Raw genomic sequence first — 16743 nt, 5'->3', positions numbered from 1 at the left:
CTGTTGAACTCCTGACCCCTCCCTGGGAACTTTGTTTTCACATTAATTTTTTTTTTAACTTAAATTTCTTCCTATAAAACAGAAAATTCCTTTAATGAACATATTTAAACTAAGGCTTTCTTACAAACCTGTGAAAAGAACTCAACTTCTTCCCAAACTAGAAATTTATATCTACAGGACAAATATTTGGGAAACATCTATACACAAATGGATAACTGTTATGGGAAAACATATAACGGCATTAAATAAAATAAATTTTAACAGTATCATAACACACCATTTGGCAATTTAAAGTTATTATTACTATGTTGCTTGTAGTTCAGTTTTTAGCAGCAGATAACTGTGGTTTCCATCACACAGTCCATGAAACAAGTAAACAAGTTTCCTCCCCTTACTTTTCTCCCTCCCTCCCTTAAAGAATTGTATGCAGAGCAGTGGAATACTTGCATAAAAACATCACTTCCCTCCTATTTTCCTTCAGTGGACTTCATAATCAATGCAATGAAAAATAGCATAATAACATTAATTCACAAGTGTATGTGGCTAACTAATTAAGTGAGAAACAAAACTGTGCATATATGGAAGGTGGAAGAAACCACACAAGTGTAAAGGATGCATATATGACAATTGTGTCAACTCACACACAATACCTGCAAAATTAAAGTTTCATACTTATGTCCTGCAGAAAATATAGTGAAAACATATATGGCTTGATAATAAAAAGTAATGTTTAGATACAGCCCACTTTGAAGAGTTTCAGATTGCCATAATCTAACACTACATATTTGACTTTGTCTTAGCAACTGTGTGCTCAAACAGGAATACTTCATTTGCATACAAGTACCACACAATACTAGGGGTATTCTGGGGTTGAGAGTTTTGTTTTGATTGGTGCCAAGTGGGTTAAATGCCATGTTACTTTAGAAATTGATGCTTTGTGAACACCACCTCCCCCCAGCCCCAATGGTATTTAATGTCAAGATATGACAACTTCTGACACAATTACTTTCTCTTCATTCTGTCTCCAACAATTAATCTACTCTTTTGGCTTCATCAACTGAATTTTAGAAAAGCAGTATTTGACTGCTAATTTTCCTTCTCTCCCTCCACCTCTATTCTAAAGCAATGTGAAGTAGGTGAAACAATCTATGCAAGCAGCTTACATCTCACTGTAGAATACATCAGGGAAGGGCAATGTGACATCTATCAACTCCTTTCTACCATACAAATACAGCCTCATCTCCCAGCCTCCAGTCAAACTTCTCCAATATACCGTGCCCAAGCACCCCTCTCTCCAAAACGAAAAAAAATGTCACCACTGTAAGGCTGAAAAGATAGTTTTGGTTTCACTCAGATCAGATTGAAAAGTATGCTCTATGTTTTTATGTCTATAGATCCACAAAGATGTATAGTTTTTCAATCAACTCTATGAAAACCTTAATAATAGTATCACAAAAGATACTTACTAGAGAAAGCAGCAACTTCTGGTATGTGAATGTTTATTTAAAAAAAAAGAAATCACGTTTATGAAAAGACGTATCATCCTGTCTACAAACTGCTGACAGCTATTACCCACATGTACATAAGAACTATAATTCCATTAGGAGGCATAACCATTAAGGCACCAGTTCAGGAAAGCAGTTTTATTCAACCAAAGAACTTAAGCACAAGCTTAAAATGTGACTATCCCTCAGGAAACAGATTTTAAGTGTGTGCTGAGATGCTTTTCTGAATCAGGACAACATGGCAGAAAAGTTTACTTAAAATTTTGAATCCAAAGGGCAGCTTTAAAGATCGTGTGGAAGATTTTCCAATTTGTTCTTTCTATTAAAAAAATATTTTGAAGAGGCAAACTCAGCTGCAGCAGATGAGTAATTAAACCTGCAGAAGAAATCTAAACAGTTCCCACATTCCATTAGAGACTAAGTTAACAGCATGTCTTTGATCACAGAATTATTAAGGTTGGAAGAGACCTTCAAGGTCATCTAGTACAATCATCAACCTAACAAAAACATAATCACTCCTAAACCATATCCCCAAATGCCACATCCAGATGACTTGAATGATTCCAGAGCAGCTGGTGATTCCACTACCTGCCTAGGCAACTTAGTCCAATGGCTAACCACTCTTTCAGTGAAATTTGTTTTATAATATCTAATTTGAACCTTCTTTGATGCAAGGCCATTTCCTCTCATCCTTGTACTTGAAACATGGCAGAAGAGGCTGACCCTCGCTTTCCTACAGCCTCCTTTCAAGTGTTGTAGAGCAATGAGGTCTCCCCTGAGCCACCTTTTCATTCAACACACACCACTATATCCCTCAGCTGCTCCTCACAGAACTTGTGCTCCAGACCCTTCCCAGCTCTGTTACCCATCTCTGGGCTTGCTCCAGCCCCCTAATGTCTTGTAGTGAAGGGCCCAGAACTGAGCACAGGACTTGAGGTGTGGCCTCACCAGTGGCAAGTACGGGGATCACTGCCCTGATCCTTCTGGCCATGCTATTTTTGATACAGGCCAAGATGCCATTGGCCTTTTTACCCACTTGGACACACTGCAGGCTCACATCCAGGCAGCTGTTGACCAGCATCTCCAAGTCTCTTTTCTGCTGAGCAGCTCTCAAGCCACTATTTCCCCAGCCTGTAGTGCCGCCTGGGGTTGTGACTCAAGTGCAGGACCCAACTTTTCATCTTGCTGAAGCTCATGCCCTTGGCCTTGGCTTGTTGCTCCAGTCAATCAGTGTCTGCAGAGCCCTCCTTCCCTCAATGACAGGACCATCTAGGACTACCTGCTCACTTGTATTATCCTTACTGTAGCAACTGTACACATTTATCTCTAATCATGTGATCACTAGTAATGATTTGAATTTGTTTCTTTAGGAGGTATAAATAAAGGGCACAAACATTTAACTACACCAGTGTAAAAGTCTGAACACAAAAACCTACTTTTACCTTGTACGACCACCCATTTTGCCTTAAGAATTATCACCTCAAATGGACAAGCAGACTAGTACTACCAAATAGTTTGCCTGTACATTAGTGAGGAGAGCTTGAGGCAGAAAGGAGCTTAATTGCACTGATCTCTTTCAGAAAAAGTTACTTCTATTTCCTATACAGAAATTGCCTGGGTAAAATCCTGAAGTCACAATGTCAGGCACATACAACCTTCTGTGCACTATTATAATACAAACAGCAAATGAAAATAAGGAAAGTATCTTTTCATCTTCAACTGCAGTTTGACATATATAAGTTTGCATAACCAGAGAAACCAGTAACAACCCAGGATAGTATACCTGCAAGTATACTTTACCATTTATGTTATTTTATATTATTTAGCGCAATAAAGTCTTCCCACTTTGCATAATATAAAATTTCAAGAAATAAAACACTAATCTCATGCATGGCACACTTTAAATGAACTCTAAGAGAAGCAAGTAATCATTGTGCTAACCATGGCTGTCCAAAAAGCTCACACATACAGCAGTGAATACTGAAGAGCCTCCCATTGTTCTAAATACATTCTGTACTACTTTTGTAGCAATTTTCTTTAATAGCATCTGTTGTACATATCAAACAAGTGGTATATATGGACAGAGATACCAAAAAAGTATGAGAAAGACATAAAATGGTTCATTTACAATGCTGCAAATGTAAAAGTTATCTGGAACACCTTAATAAAATATCAGACCTTTCCAAGTTTAATTTCACTCTTTAGGCAAGTACAGACATGACATACATTTAAAAACAAACATTCTTTTACCACTTATCACAAATCAAGGTACAGTGCAGGTACTTGCCCCACTCCACCCCAAAGAAGAATATCAATTATATTATTGTTACATTAGATGACGTTTTCGCCATTTCTTCAGGGGAGTGACTCTTTATTACTTCTTTGATGAACTGTTCAAGTGCAGTGAAATAACCCTGGCACTGCCAAGTGTCATTGTGAGTTCCATCAGGAAATATCGCCAATCTCTTAGTCCGAGCTGGGGATAATTCATAAAGTTGCTTCATCATAACTGGTGGAATTAACTGGTCAGACAACCCAGAGATGAAGAGTGAAGGCATTCTGCACTGAGAGATTTTTCTGTAGGACAGAAATTTATTTTTGTAGCACCACAGCGGAAGATACCTCATCGGAAAGAAAGAGAACAAAGTGCTGGCCATGTATGGGATGCTAAGAAAGGTGTTCTCCACCACGATGGCAGAAATCCTATGGGAATTTTCAGAAGCTAAGTGAATAGCTACTGCTCCCCCCAAGGAACGGCCAAAAAGAAAAATTTTTGTTTTATCAAGATCAGACCGAGTCATCACATAGTCTAAGACAGCCTCAGAATCTAAGTACAAGCCTTCTTCGCTTGCTTCTCCTTCGCTTTTGCCATACCCTCTATAATCGACCAGAATTAAGTTTACTTTCAGGTTTACCAGCATCAACAGAGCATTTGGCAACCTGTGGCCAATGTTGCCTGCGTTCCCGTGAAAGTAAATGATGGTTGGAGAATACGCTGCATTGTCCCCTGTGTATCTCAGCAGAATAAGATTGAGAAGAACTCCATCTTTGGTCTTGATGAAGATGTTTTCGTGTGGTATACCAGTAGGCATAGGAACATAAAGGCGAGATGAAGAGGGCTGTTCAGGAAAGTAAAGCAGGACATCCTGGAATTTATATAATATACCTGCTATTGATACAAATATTAATATAAGGAGTATAATGCCTCCGTACAAGTGAAAAGTCACTATCAAGGGCAAAAGACAAATACGGCAGAGACTCCAAGACCAGGAAGCCAAAGCTAGTAGCCATCTTTTGACAAAGGTCCAAAGCATCCATGATTTTTCCATTGTAGAAGTCAGTGATCTTTTACTCCAAGTAAATCCTGCAAAAGAACCCAAATGTATACATATAAATATAGGAAAAAGAAAAAGGTAGCAATTTAAGCATTTGTACTTGCAGAAAATTAATGGCAAGCCAATGTATTGGAACATTAACATAAAATTTGGTGGCAAACTCGCTTTGAACTTTTGGAAATCATCTGACTCTGTAAAAGAAGCAGAAATGCAATCATAAGGAAAGGCTTTAGAACTCTTCAAAATCCCATTTACAGTATTCCTGCAGGCAGTCCATTAACAGTACTACAAGACTGGTTGAGTAAGACCACAGTAACTTCTGCTTTCCCTCAGACTTTGCTACTACGCAAGAGAACAACCACACAGACTGTTTCACCAGTTTGTCAAAGCTGCTCATGTAAGAAACTCTAGAATTCAGAGAACACAAACAAAAATAGCCTTTATTTCTAAGTTGCTAAGTAGCATGCAGTAAGCCTGTGCACGTCACTCTGCAGCCAGTGGAGGCTCACCACACATGCCAGCACTGCTGTGGGTTAGTGGCTGCCTTTCAGCATCTCAGTCAACTCTGGCTACAGAGCAACTCCTGAAGGGCTCAGAAGAGAGAGACTCCTCCATACTAAGATACCACATTGTAGTTACATTTATGACAGTTTTTTTGCTATATTTTGATTGTTTCTGATTTATAACAATAATTTTCCACTATCAGATCAGTAATCTGCATTAAGTCTTTACCTGAATGGAAAATTTTATCATCATGCAAGACCACTGAAAATAGTCCATTAACTACATTATTGTCTGGTGAATGAAAAGCACTGCTGAAAATACCAAACATGAAAACAGACTCATGACAAAAACACACATACAGCATAAAATGAGGAGAGTTATGTTAACAACAATGGAATAAACCTTCTTTCCAAGCAAAAGTTATGTCTCCCATCATCCATACAAGCTCTGGCAGTATTCATTCCTGGTTCATATGGAAACATATGCCAAACCTGCACAAAAACTACAGTGACCATTTAGTCACCACTGAAGTGAATAATCACACTACCTGGAAGGGACAACACAAACTCACTTGTCTGAGGACACTAAGATTACTGCTCTCAGTGTGAACACTAAGAGGATTATATGCTCTAAGCTATAAAGCATATAATAGGTACACTTTTGACACTAAGTTATAATCTCCCAAAATGATATAGCACAGCAATAATCTGAATTCAGACTCCTTTGGAGTTTGACATGCAGAGATGCATCCAAGCATTTTATACCAGCCCTCTTGTTAGGCTTGAGTGGTAAAAGGTGACCTCTGCAGCTACAGCCTTGGCATTCCACAGATATAAGCACCCAATCTGACCAGGAAAACCTGCCATCTCTATTTAATGCAAAAATTAGAAATAAATCAGAAATAAAAATAAATGTGTCACATCTTAAAATTCACATATTAAGCAAACCCAATGTGATATTAAGCTTTTATACAGCATATCTACTCTCAGTACATAAAACTGGTGAAATATAAAGTAGTCTAAAAGAGCAGTTACCTCAACTTTGTTCTCTTGTATTATTTAGAAGTTCATGTTTACTATCCATATGCAAGTATGCACAAATACTGTCTATAGGAAAATTAAATTCTTGTGATCCATTTTCCTCGAAAAAACCTCACAACTATTAGAAGACATATAAAGTAGCTACTTCAATTTCTAAGATAACTTCCTAAAGAAGTTAACAAACATTTCCTGCATTACATTTCAAGACTATAAGAATATTGATAATGAGATAGTAAAACCATTTCCTTACCTACACTATTCAACATTTTGCTGACTTTCTTACAAAATGAAAGAAACTCCAAAAATGTTCTCTCAACAAGATATTCACACTGTTAAACAAAACTACTAAGAGACAAAGAATTAATAAAAGTGATGAAGTTTTGCAATGGCTATCCCACGTACACTAAGGATGATTATTTGGAGACTGATGCTCCCAATCAACTAACATAGATTTTATAAGCTATGCTAGTTTCATGAGAAGGGCACCACTTCTAATTTTATTTGAGCAGGATAATATTACCAAAATATGATACTACTGAGATAGTGCTGCTGTGTGATTACTTCTGATATATATATACATATATATATGTAGGTATACACAAATATTTAGCTACTGGAATTGCAAAGCTAGTACATCTTACAACTAAAGCTTAACATTCACTAAGTACTTAAGAAGAAGAGCAAACTACATAGCCACAAATGTTTCATGGTCACTACATATTTAAATAAAGCTGACCACTCTGCCTTATTGAACAATTGACATTACTACTGAAGTTTTTTTCCCAGCTGTGTGAAACTTCACTGGTTCCATTCATTTCCAGGCCTTCACACCTTGTTGCAAGATTTGTCAGTTAGGAAACTAAGACAAAAATTTTTCCTAGGTTCCTTCCCACCTTTCAATACCAATTAAAAGATCACTAGAGCAAAAAAGGATGGTTTCTCAAACAAGCCTAGAAGAGACTCTAAGCCAAATCAATATAACCTCATTTTCAATAAAGCTACAACCCACACTTTCTACAGAGCTCAAAGCAACAGAACTTCCCAACACTATCTTGGAAAGCAGAAGATGAAACAGATAGAACAAAATTTCCACTTCAAGGACAGAAATAAAATGGGCAAGCTAATATAGTAATATTCAGTGAGCAGTAAGGTCAAGACTTTTTGAAGTGCTGAGATTTGAGACTGTTCAACCAACACACACAAAATTCTCTCCTTGGTCTTTAGTTCCCACTCCTGGTGTGCTGGATGGGAAGTTATAAACCTTCCAAGCAGTTTACAGTATAACATCTTTTGATGTAAATGCTCTGTCATGAATTACCAAGAGCATGTGTTGCATTTCTCTTGCATCTGTAATTTTATGACTAATAGGGGGCCAGAATAATCTGGAAAAGGCGTGAGAGTGGGAGAACAGTGTATTAGACTGATGTAAAAGTTTATTGATGTCTGACGTGGTCAATTTGAGAAACAGAGCAGACCCACCAACCCACCCAACCTGGACTAACCTGATCCCCCCTGTAGACAAGACTGCTTCTGCTCCTAGACTACAGCAACGAGTCATGGACTTGCCCCATAACTGTCTGATGTCCCAGTTATATCAAGAATCATTCACCCCTCTAAGTTATTGGAGGGCACTCTTACTTCACTAAAAAAAAATATTGGTTTTGGAAGAAATATTGAATTACAGCACTGTATTTCATGTAATTGCTGTAACTTAGAAAACAAGATTTTCCTATAACAAGGAGTCACATCCCATTTTACAGCATTCACAGTATTTCATAATCACTGATTATTTAAACTAAGTAAAAGGCTAAGTAAATAAGCATAAGATCATTTAAAATAAATTTTTCCTCTTGTCCCTCTGATAAGGTGCATTGGAAAGGCGAGCCTTTGGGAATCCTGATAATTCCTACAACTATTTATTTGGTGATGCTTGTAAGCTTAAAAGACAAGCAGAAGACAGTACTGAAATACAAAGCTTTCCTGAGGAAACCATGGCCACATAGGAACAGCACTGCCATGGAACTGTATTGTCTCTCAAAACAGAATGGAAATTTGGAAGTGGTGAGCTTCAGCTTTGACTTGGGATATACACACATGTTAATATACAGACACACACACCCCTGTATCTGTACATCTCCACAGCTGAATCCACAGCCTAGGAACTACTGCAGACCTCTGTTCTATCAGATGAACTACAAGTCCCAAAATTAGGTAGCTACTGAAAATACAAATCGCTCAAACTAAAAGTTTAGAGAAAAAAACCCTCTTAATGATAAAGGCATTTTAACAATATTCTATTTTGCCCTAATACTACTTTTAAATGGTTAACACCATTATCAACTGAAAAAACCCACAAAAATTCAAGAATATATTTAAAACACTTAAAGGGATAATACTTTATATTTAAAGTATTTAAAGGGAACAATTTTTCATTCATTTTGAATGGCAGCTGAAATTACTCTTATATCTGCCACAGGATGTGTTGTTTTGCCTTTGTCTATATTTTTAATATTAAACAGTATTATTTTCATACACTAATCATATCATAAAACATTTACCTTTAGATGTGATGATTTCCCAGGCTTCATCTCTGCCTGAAAGACAATTCCATTTATGAATTTTGAGTAAAATTGTTTTGAATTACACATGTAATTACTGTTTATCTTGTTATTTGAAAGAAGATTAAGAAGTGGTAAGAGCCAAACCCCCTAAAAATTACAACTTGTTCACTAATGAAACTGTGCATCTCATACTCCTCCTATCAAGCTGAATGTTTGTTTGAAATATTTGATGAATTTGCAAACATCTTATAATGAAGTTCAAGAATCACAATGAAATGTCCTGGACTATATACACAACACACAGTATATGACAATACTGTAATATTATAATAATATACGTATATAATTATAACAATAACGTAGCATTAATACATAGTCCTTAAAAATAAACATTACAGTCTCTCCTTAAAACTAACTTTTAGTGCATAAGTAGCTTTAAACTTAGTGCTAAGAAGCACAATCAGGTGTTTAATGGCTGCTTCCTCGTTAAAGAGCTTTAAAAAAAAAAAGTCACTGCAATCCTTTGATTTCAACACAAACAAACAAAATCAAATATATTTCTTAAGAACAACATCTGTTTGTCTCCACTTCATTTTCCTAGACTCTGCCTCCTCCAGATACAGACAACGTTTGCACAAGTGTTACATTTACTTATATTTATTCAGAAGACCTCTAGAAGTAGAAATATTAGGTCCTCGACTATAAAATGTTAGTTTCAACTGATCTGGAAGAAAACCTACAAGCTTACTAAGGACCAGAAAAACAGACTTTCTTAGTACTAAAATCCTACAGAAACACTCATTAAAAAAGAAAGAAAAAAAAGAGGAAAACAACAGCAAAGTAGCGACTCCTAACAAAGGAAAAAGTACAGTAAGAATAACTTAAGCATCACACATTTCATGGCTCTGGCTTTAAAATCAACGAGTCACTCGTCTTGCTTATTTCAAACAGCCGACATCCACAGCTCTGCATCAAGCTGCACGTCTTGATAACTGATAAAGTTTTCCGGGTAACTCGCGTGATACTTCTCCTCCCAAATGACAAACGGTACAAAGTATCATCGTGGTGCAATGTCCCGAATTTCGATGATACTGTGTAAAAAAAAAAAAAAAAAAAAAAAGCCAAACGGCAACAAACCAACATTGGCTATGCCTTAACTTGGAACTTTAACTTTCTAGAGACTTAGGCTGCTAAAATATAGCAATTTCGAAGCTTGTTGAATTGCTTCCTTTTTGACTGACGACAAACACCCAGTTCAGCCTTTTCAAAAACATTCCCTTGGCCCATTTAGAACACTACTGTCACCATCAGCCACACCTTCACCAAGCACCCATTTGCAGGAATTGTTCCACCGGGCAGTGGAGACAAACCAAACCCTGCTGCGAGACCTTGCTGCCAAGAAGCTGAAGGTCTGCGGGGCTTCACAAGGAGGCACCTGAAGGAACTTTGATCGGCACGGTCACGGGAGCAGCGCCCCGGCAGCCACGTCCCGCCGTGCGGGCAGAGGAGCCGCGCACTGCCCGAGGCAATGTCCCGCCTGCCGCCGCCTCAGGGAAGAGCCGCGTTTAGTCCCGGGTAGACCCAAAACCGGACCCCAAACCCTCGGCCGCCCCGGCTGCCCCCGGCCCAGCGCAGCCTGAGGGGCCGGGACCGCCCCGCTCCCGTGCCGCGGCCCGCAGACCCACCCGCCGCATCCTCCCGGGCGGCCGCCGCCGGTGCCTCGGGCCAGCGCAGACCCCGACGCGCAACTTCAACCACCGCTCCTTCCTCCCGAGGCAGGAAGTCACCGCAGCCGCGGTTCCGCTTCCAGGGCACAGCTCGGCCCTTCTCCGTCGTCTCCCCGCCTTTCCCCGCCCCGGGCTACGCCGCCGTTCCCCGCCCCGGCCCGGCCCGGGGGAGGAGCGCGGCCTCACCGGGCTGGCCCTCCTCTTCCGGGCGCTGGGCAGCCGGTTGTCAGCCCGGCTCCGCAGGTAGCCGCGGCTCCCCGTGAGTCTGCCCGGGGTGGCCGTTCCTCCGTGCCCCGGCTGTGTGGGCCCGTGCGGAGCGGGCGGTGCCCGTTCCCCCCGCGCCGTGGCCATGGCAGCGCTGTGCCGGGCCGTGTGGGGCCTGTCCGGACACCGCTCCCTCCGCCCGCACGGAGCGGCCGGGACACAGAGGCCGAGGCGGGTGGTGTCGGGGGCAGGCTGCGTTCTCGGGGAAGGTGGAGGAGGAAATCACCAGGCACTGAGAGGTCCCGCCTGGGCAGCAGCGGGAGGGGAGCGCGGTGCCTTCTCCTGCCGTGCAGACCAAAGTCTTGGTGATGCCGGTGTTTCAGTGTCGCAGCCTCGCCGCTGAGTTTGACCCTTAAATGAGGAATCAGCTGGCGACTTGTAAGATAGTGGTTAGATCTTAGGTAGAAAAATTAGAAAAAACATAAATCCTAATTAGATATGGGGGTTTTTTTAGACAGAATAACCTGCTGTTTTGTTATAAATACATAATTTTGTTTTGTTCCCAGAAAAACAGACTGATGGCTTCCGCACCTGTTACACAGCCTCCTCCTAAAAAAACGGTGGCCTCTCACGTGCCTTTTGCAGATCTCTGTTCTACTCTGGAGCGAATACAGAAGTCCAAAACTCGTCCAGAGAAAACCAAGTATTTCAAGGATTTTCTGGATTCCTGGAGGAAATTCCATGATGCACTCCATCAAAAAGAGAAAGATGTCACAGATTCCTTTTACCCAGCTATGCGGCTTATTCTCCCACAGTTGGAAAGAGAAAGGATGGCATATGGAATTAAAGAAACTATGCTTGCAAAGCTCTATATTGAACTGCTGAGTTTACCAAAAGATGGAAAAGATGCTGCAAAGCTTTTAAATTACAGAACGCCTACGGGCTCACGTGGAGATGCTGGAGATTTTGCAATGATCGCCTACTTTGTGCTAAAACCTAGGAGCCCGAAACAAGGCAGACTGACAATAGAACAAGTCAATGAACATTTAGATGCAATTGCTAATAATAATGCTGCTAAAAACAAGGGTCAGTTAAAGAAAAGTCTTCTGCAGTTAATTACCCAGAGCACAGCACTAGAACAAAAATGGCTTATCCGAATGATTATAAAGGATCTAAAGCTTGGTGTTAGTCAACAAACTATATTTTCAATTTTTCATCCTGATGCTGCTGAATTGCACAATGTTACTACTGATTTGGAAAAAGTTTGCAGACAACTGCATGATCCCTCTGTCTCACTTAGTGATGTTTCTATCATGTTGTTTTCTGCCTTTAAACCAATGCTTGCTGCTATTGCAGATGTCCAACAAATTGAGAAACAAATGAGTAACCAGACATTCTACATAGAAACTAAGCTGGATGGTGAACGTATGCAGATGCACAAAGATGGGGATGTGTACAAGTATTTTTCCCGAAATGGGTTTGACTATACCCAGCAATTTGGTGCTTCACCCCTTGAAGGGTCATTAACGCCATTTATTCATAATGTATTTAAGAGCAATATACAAAATTGCATTCTTGATGGTGAAATGATGGCTTACAATCCCGAGGCACAAACTTTTATGCAAAAAGGAAACAAATTTGACATAAAAAGAATGGTGGAGGACTCTGATCTGCAGACCTGCTTCTGTGTATTTGATGTATTGATGGTTAATGATCAGAAGTTGGGGCATGAAGTACTCAGCAAAAGATATGAAATCTTAAGTAGTGTATTTACCCCGGTGAAGGGCAGGATACATGTTGTCCTTAAGAGAAGTGCCAGAACAAGAAAAGAAGTAATTGATGCTTTAAATGAAGCCATAGATAACAGAGAGGAAGGAATTATGGTGAAAGATCCCATGTCCACGTACAAGCCTGACAAACGTGGGGAAGGCTGGTTAAAAATCAAGCCAGAATATGTCAATGGACTGATGGATGAGCTGGACCTTTTAATTGTTGGTGGTTACTGGGGGAAGGGGTCTCGAGGTGGAATGATGTCTCATTTCCTATGTGCTGTTGCAGAGACGCCGCCTCCGAATGAAAAGCCGACCATTTTCCACTCCATTTGTCGTGTTGGCTCTGGCTATACCATGAAAGAGTTGTATGATCTAGGCTTGAAACTGGCTAAACACTGGAAGCCCTACCATAGGAAGGACCCTCCTGGTAACATTTTGTGTGGAGCTGAAAAACCTGAAATGTACATTGAACCTTGCAACTCTGTCATAGTTCAGATCAAGGCAGCTGAGATTGTTGACAGTGATATGTATAAAACCGACTGTACTTTGAGATTCCCCCGAATTGAGAAGATAAGGGAAGACAAAGAATGGTATGAGTGCATGACTTCAGACATGCTAGAAGACCTCAGAAGCAAAGCACAAGGAAAGCTGGCATCTAAGCACCTTCATATAGATGAGTATGATGAGCCACATGAGAAAAAAAGGAAAACTGTTTCAAAGGTGAGGAAAGTAATTGGAATAGCTGAGCAATTTAAAGCTCCTGATCTTTCTAGTGTAAGCAAGGTTTCAAATGTATTTGAAGATGTTGAGTTTTGTGTTATGACAGGAATGGGAAAATACTCAAAGTCTGAGCTGGAAAGCAGAATAGCCCAATGTGGTGGCAGTGTGGTACAGAATCCGGGGCCGGAGACTTACTGTGTCATTGTAGGAGCTGAGAATGTCAGAGTGAAAAACATCATTGCTTCCAACAAATACGATGTGGTGAGGGCAGAGTGGCTCCTTCAGTGTTTTCAAACCAAAATGCTGGTGCCTTGGCAACCAGCCTTTATGATTCACATGTCTCCTGACACAAAAGAACATTTTGCTCGTGAGTATGATTGTTATGGAGACAGCTACACAGCAAACACAGATGTTGTGCAGCTCAAGGAAGTGTTCTCGAGAATAAAAGACAATAAGGCAATGCCTCTGGACTTGATTGCAGAGCTAGAAGAACGTTATTGGTGTAGCAGTTGTCAGCTTGGTATATTCAGAGGAAGCACTATTTATGTGGACTGTTATGCTGTTGTTAATGAGCCCCAAAGCAAAATCCCTGGAACTACACTTTCAATTACAGCTTTGGAGCTCCGTTTTTATGGTGCAAAAGTAGTTTCTCACCTTGAAGAGGGTGTCTCCCATGTTGTTGTGGGAGAAGATTGTTCACGGGTAGAAGAGATGAAAGCACTCAGGAGAACATTTGGGAAAAAATTTAAAATTGTATCCGAGCTGTGGGTAACACACTCAGTGGAGGAAGGAGTCGCAAAGAATGAAAATCAGTACGTAATTTAAAGCAGTTTTTAAGATTGGAGCAAAGGCACAATTGGACTCAGATTTTGTGAGGTTGTACTAAAATTTTTGTGTGTTTTTGTGTATATTTAAAGCTGGCTCTGGCTAAAGAATAACACTGAATTGCTGAAATCAGAGGAAGGCTTTTAATTTTACTGTTGCGGAAGCAAGAGGATGCTAAACGGTATGTTGGAGGGAAAAAAACCACCACAAGATAAATAATTTAAGCCTTTTAATCCACAAACAGGTCTCAGGAGAGATCTAAAATTTTACATAAATAAAATATGTTTGAAACTGGCTAGTTTGTTTTAGCTTTAATAATGCTTGCCTCCATTGTTCAAAATGGAGACAATAATTTCTAATAATTTATAATTATTATTTTATGGAGATTCTGCTGTTTATTGTTTGCTATCGATTTGCAATCACATTCATGTTTTCTGGACTGGTTTTGTATGTATTCCCTATGCTAGAGAATTCAGTAATTTTTAAACTTCATCTGGACTATTTTAATTTGCTTACATTGGTTTTAGCATTAAGCGCCACACAGCCTCAGAAGCACTTTGATTTTAGGATATTGTGTAGATTCCATGTTTCTTTGTGTAAATAGCCTTTGTACAAAAGAACTGAAACTTTTCATTGAGCTGATAATGAATTAATAATGACCTATATATGTATGAAATGCAAATCAATTACTTAAAAATTGTAATAACCTCCTGTGCTTGTTACAGTTTAAGTGTGAATTGTGACAGGACTAGGCTTTTACAATTAACCATCAGATTATCTTTTAAAAATGCTTCTTAAGTTATTGTAGGATTAATTTCCAAATATCCAGTTCAATGTATATTTTTCCAACTACTAAATAAAATTTATTTTTAAAGTCTGCCTGGTATTTATTGTTAGTAAGCAGTCACTTTTGAAAAGCACAAAACTTGATTTCTTATTTTACTGTTAGATAATTAATGCATTATGTTTGAGGGGAGAAAGGTTGAGGCCTTGTTTCTTGTTATGTCAGCATTGGTATCAAACAGAAATTAAGTTAGGCAGACCACACAGAGTCAGTTTTTGCTGACCACTTTCTTCTGTGCTTTCTGTGGTTCATGCAAAGTTCCTGTAATGGGAACTGTTCAATGCGAAAGTTCCTGTAATGGGAATTGTTATATAAAATGTTTAATGGAAGTATTGAAATATTGGTTAATTGGAATTGTATTGATATCCCTTATTATCTGAAATACACTTAATTGTTAAAATGTATTAGTCACTGTCCACAAATTTCCCATCACCAGGCCTGCTTTGCTCTTTTTCTGAGTGGGGCTGGTGTGGTGGGACATGGTTTTTGTTGGCGAGGATGCTGCCTTGTGCCTGCCTTGCTGTTCCCTCAGCATGCTTTCCCTCGTGGAGCAGCCCAGTTGCACGCCTTGACCCAACAGGGATTTGAATGAATGAAGGAAAGCCTGGCCTCTCTCTGTTACAGAAGTCCTCACCTTTCTTTTGTTACCCTATGTTCATCTGGGCCTGAAGTTTGGATGTGACCTCCTTTCCAGAAGCAAATTAAAAAATTGTGGAAAGCTTGTCACCTTTCTCCTGTAGTGCATCTGTATGGTGAAACACTTAAAAACTATGTGGTTCCCGTTGCTCAATTTCCAGTTACTCATTTCTGAAAGAGTACATCTATATGTTTTAAGAGTCTGTATTAATATCCTTGAAAAGCAGAAGATCCACTTTACAGGTGAAATCAGTCAAAATCTGTCGGCTCTAGTAAATAACAGGTAAGATATGTACTATTCTGTTTATGGCATCGCAATGATCTGGTGAGAGATTTTAAAAAGCTCTGTAGCTTGCTTGTGTTTTTGCAATATTTTGTGTCACTCTGTTAAAATACAATCAAAGGCCATTTAATCTTTTCAATCTATATATAATTGCAACTTGAATTCTTTCAAAAGAAGGACTTGGAGTTATAAAACATCATGAAAAGATTAAAAAAGGTTTGTTTGAAGGTGACTAGGGAAATGCCTTTTAACATAGTTCAACTGAGCATAAAGCATCTCCAGCTGGTAACAGCTGTTGGACCACAAAGCAGTATATGGGCCTGTAAAATTTTATGGAACTATTTTTTTTGCTGTAAGGGGATAGGAATGAGAGAACTCTGTATGTTTGACTTATACAAACCTAACAGTGAAGGAGCTTGTAGGTATAATGTTTCTCCATGTTCCTTTCTGGAAGCAAGGAAATTAAAAGGCATCAACCTTAAAATTATTTTCTTTTAGAAAAAATATATTTAGTATTGTATTTGGATGTTTTTAACAGATGTAGATTTTCTTTCTATGTAATTTTGGGGATGATTATCTTGAGAGAACATATAAGGGAGTTGAATTTAAGCTCAAACTGCTCAACTATGTAAAGCTATGAAACCACAGTTCATTTTCTCCCTGTTGTACATAAAGTAAAATACATTTTCCAAGACTAAAGTTGCCAGAAATAAAATATCAGGGGTAAAAAAAAAAAAGGATTGATTGTTACACACAAAAAAAGCGGGTATGGTGTGAGGGGTTGCAT

The 16743-nt window shown here is 39.3% G+C and overlaps 2 protein-coding genes across 6 annotated transcripts; one reads left to right on the top strand and one right to left on the bottom strand.

Moving 5' to 3' along the window:
* Nucleotides 1-1482: 1482 nt before the first annotated feature.
* ABHD13 (abhydrolase domain containing 13) lies at nucleotides 1483-10734 on the bottom strand. 3 transcript variants are annotated; one of them, XM_063149652.1, is made up of 3 exons: nucleotides 10631-10717; nucleotides 8943-8978; nucleotides 1483-4869 (listed from the first exon to the last, which is right to left on the bottom strand). In XM_063149652.1, the coding sequence occupies exon 3, from the start codon at nucleotides 4832-4834 to the stop codon at nucleotides 3821-3823; it is 1014 nt and encodes a 337-aa protein (XP_063005722.1). In that variant the 5' UTR covers nucleotides 4835-4869; nucleotides 8943-8978; nucleotides 10631-10717; the 3' UTR covers nucleotides 1483-3820. The 3 variants fall into 3 exon arrangements, with proteins under 3 accessions (XP_063005722.1, XP_063005721.1, XP_063005723.1); XM_063149651.1 differs by lacking the exon at nucleotides 10631-10717 and adding an exon at nucleotides 9840-9964; XM_063149653.1 differs by lacking the exon at nucleotides 8943-8978 and having other exon boundaries at nucleotides 10631-10734.
* Nucleotides 10735-10843: 109 nt separating this feature from the next.
* LIG4 (DNA ligase 4) lies at nucleotides 10844-15070 on the top strand. 3 transcript variants are annotated; one of them, XM_063149648.1, is made up of 2 exons: nucleotides 10844-10915; nucleotides 11443-15070. In XM_063149648.1, the coding sequence occupies exon 2, from the start codon at nucleotides 11455-11457 to the stop codon at nucleotides 14191-14193; it is 2739 nt and encodes a 912-aa protein (XP_063005718.1). In that variant the 5' UTR covers nucleotides 10844-10915; nucleotides 11443-11454; the 3' UTR covers nucleotides 14194-15070. The 3 variants fall into 3 exon arrangements, with proteins under 3 accessions (XP_063005718.1, XP_063005719.1, XP_063005720.1); XM_063149649.1 differs by having other exon boundaries at nucleotides 10856-10931; XM_063149650.1 differs by lacking the exon at nucleotides 10844-10915 and adding an exon at nucleotides 11159-11314.
* The last annotated feature ends 1673 nt before the right edge of the window (nucleotides 15071-16743 follow it).

This window comes from Melospiza melodia, chromosome 2, assembly GCF_035770615.1.
Source record: "Melospiza melodia melodia isolate bMelMel2 chromosome 2, bMelMel2.pri, whole genome shotgun sequence".
NCBI classification, from domain to species: domain Eukaryota; kingdom Metazoa; phylum Chordata; class Aves; order Passeriformes; family Passerellidae; genus Melospiza; species Melospiza melodia.
Note: the sequence above shows the minus strand (reverse complement) of the source record. Positions and strands in the feature narration are given on the sequence as shown.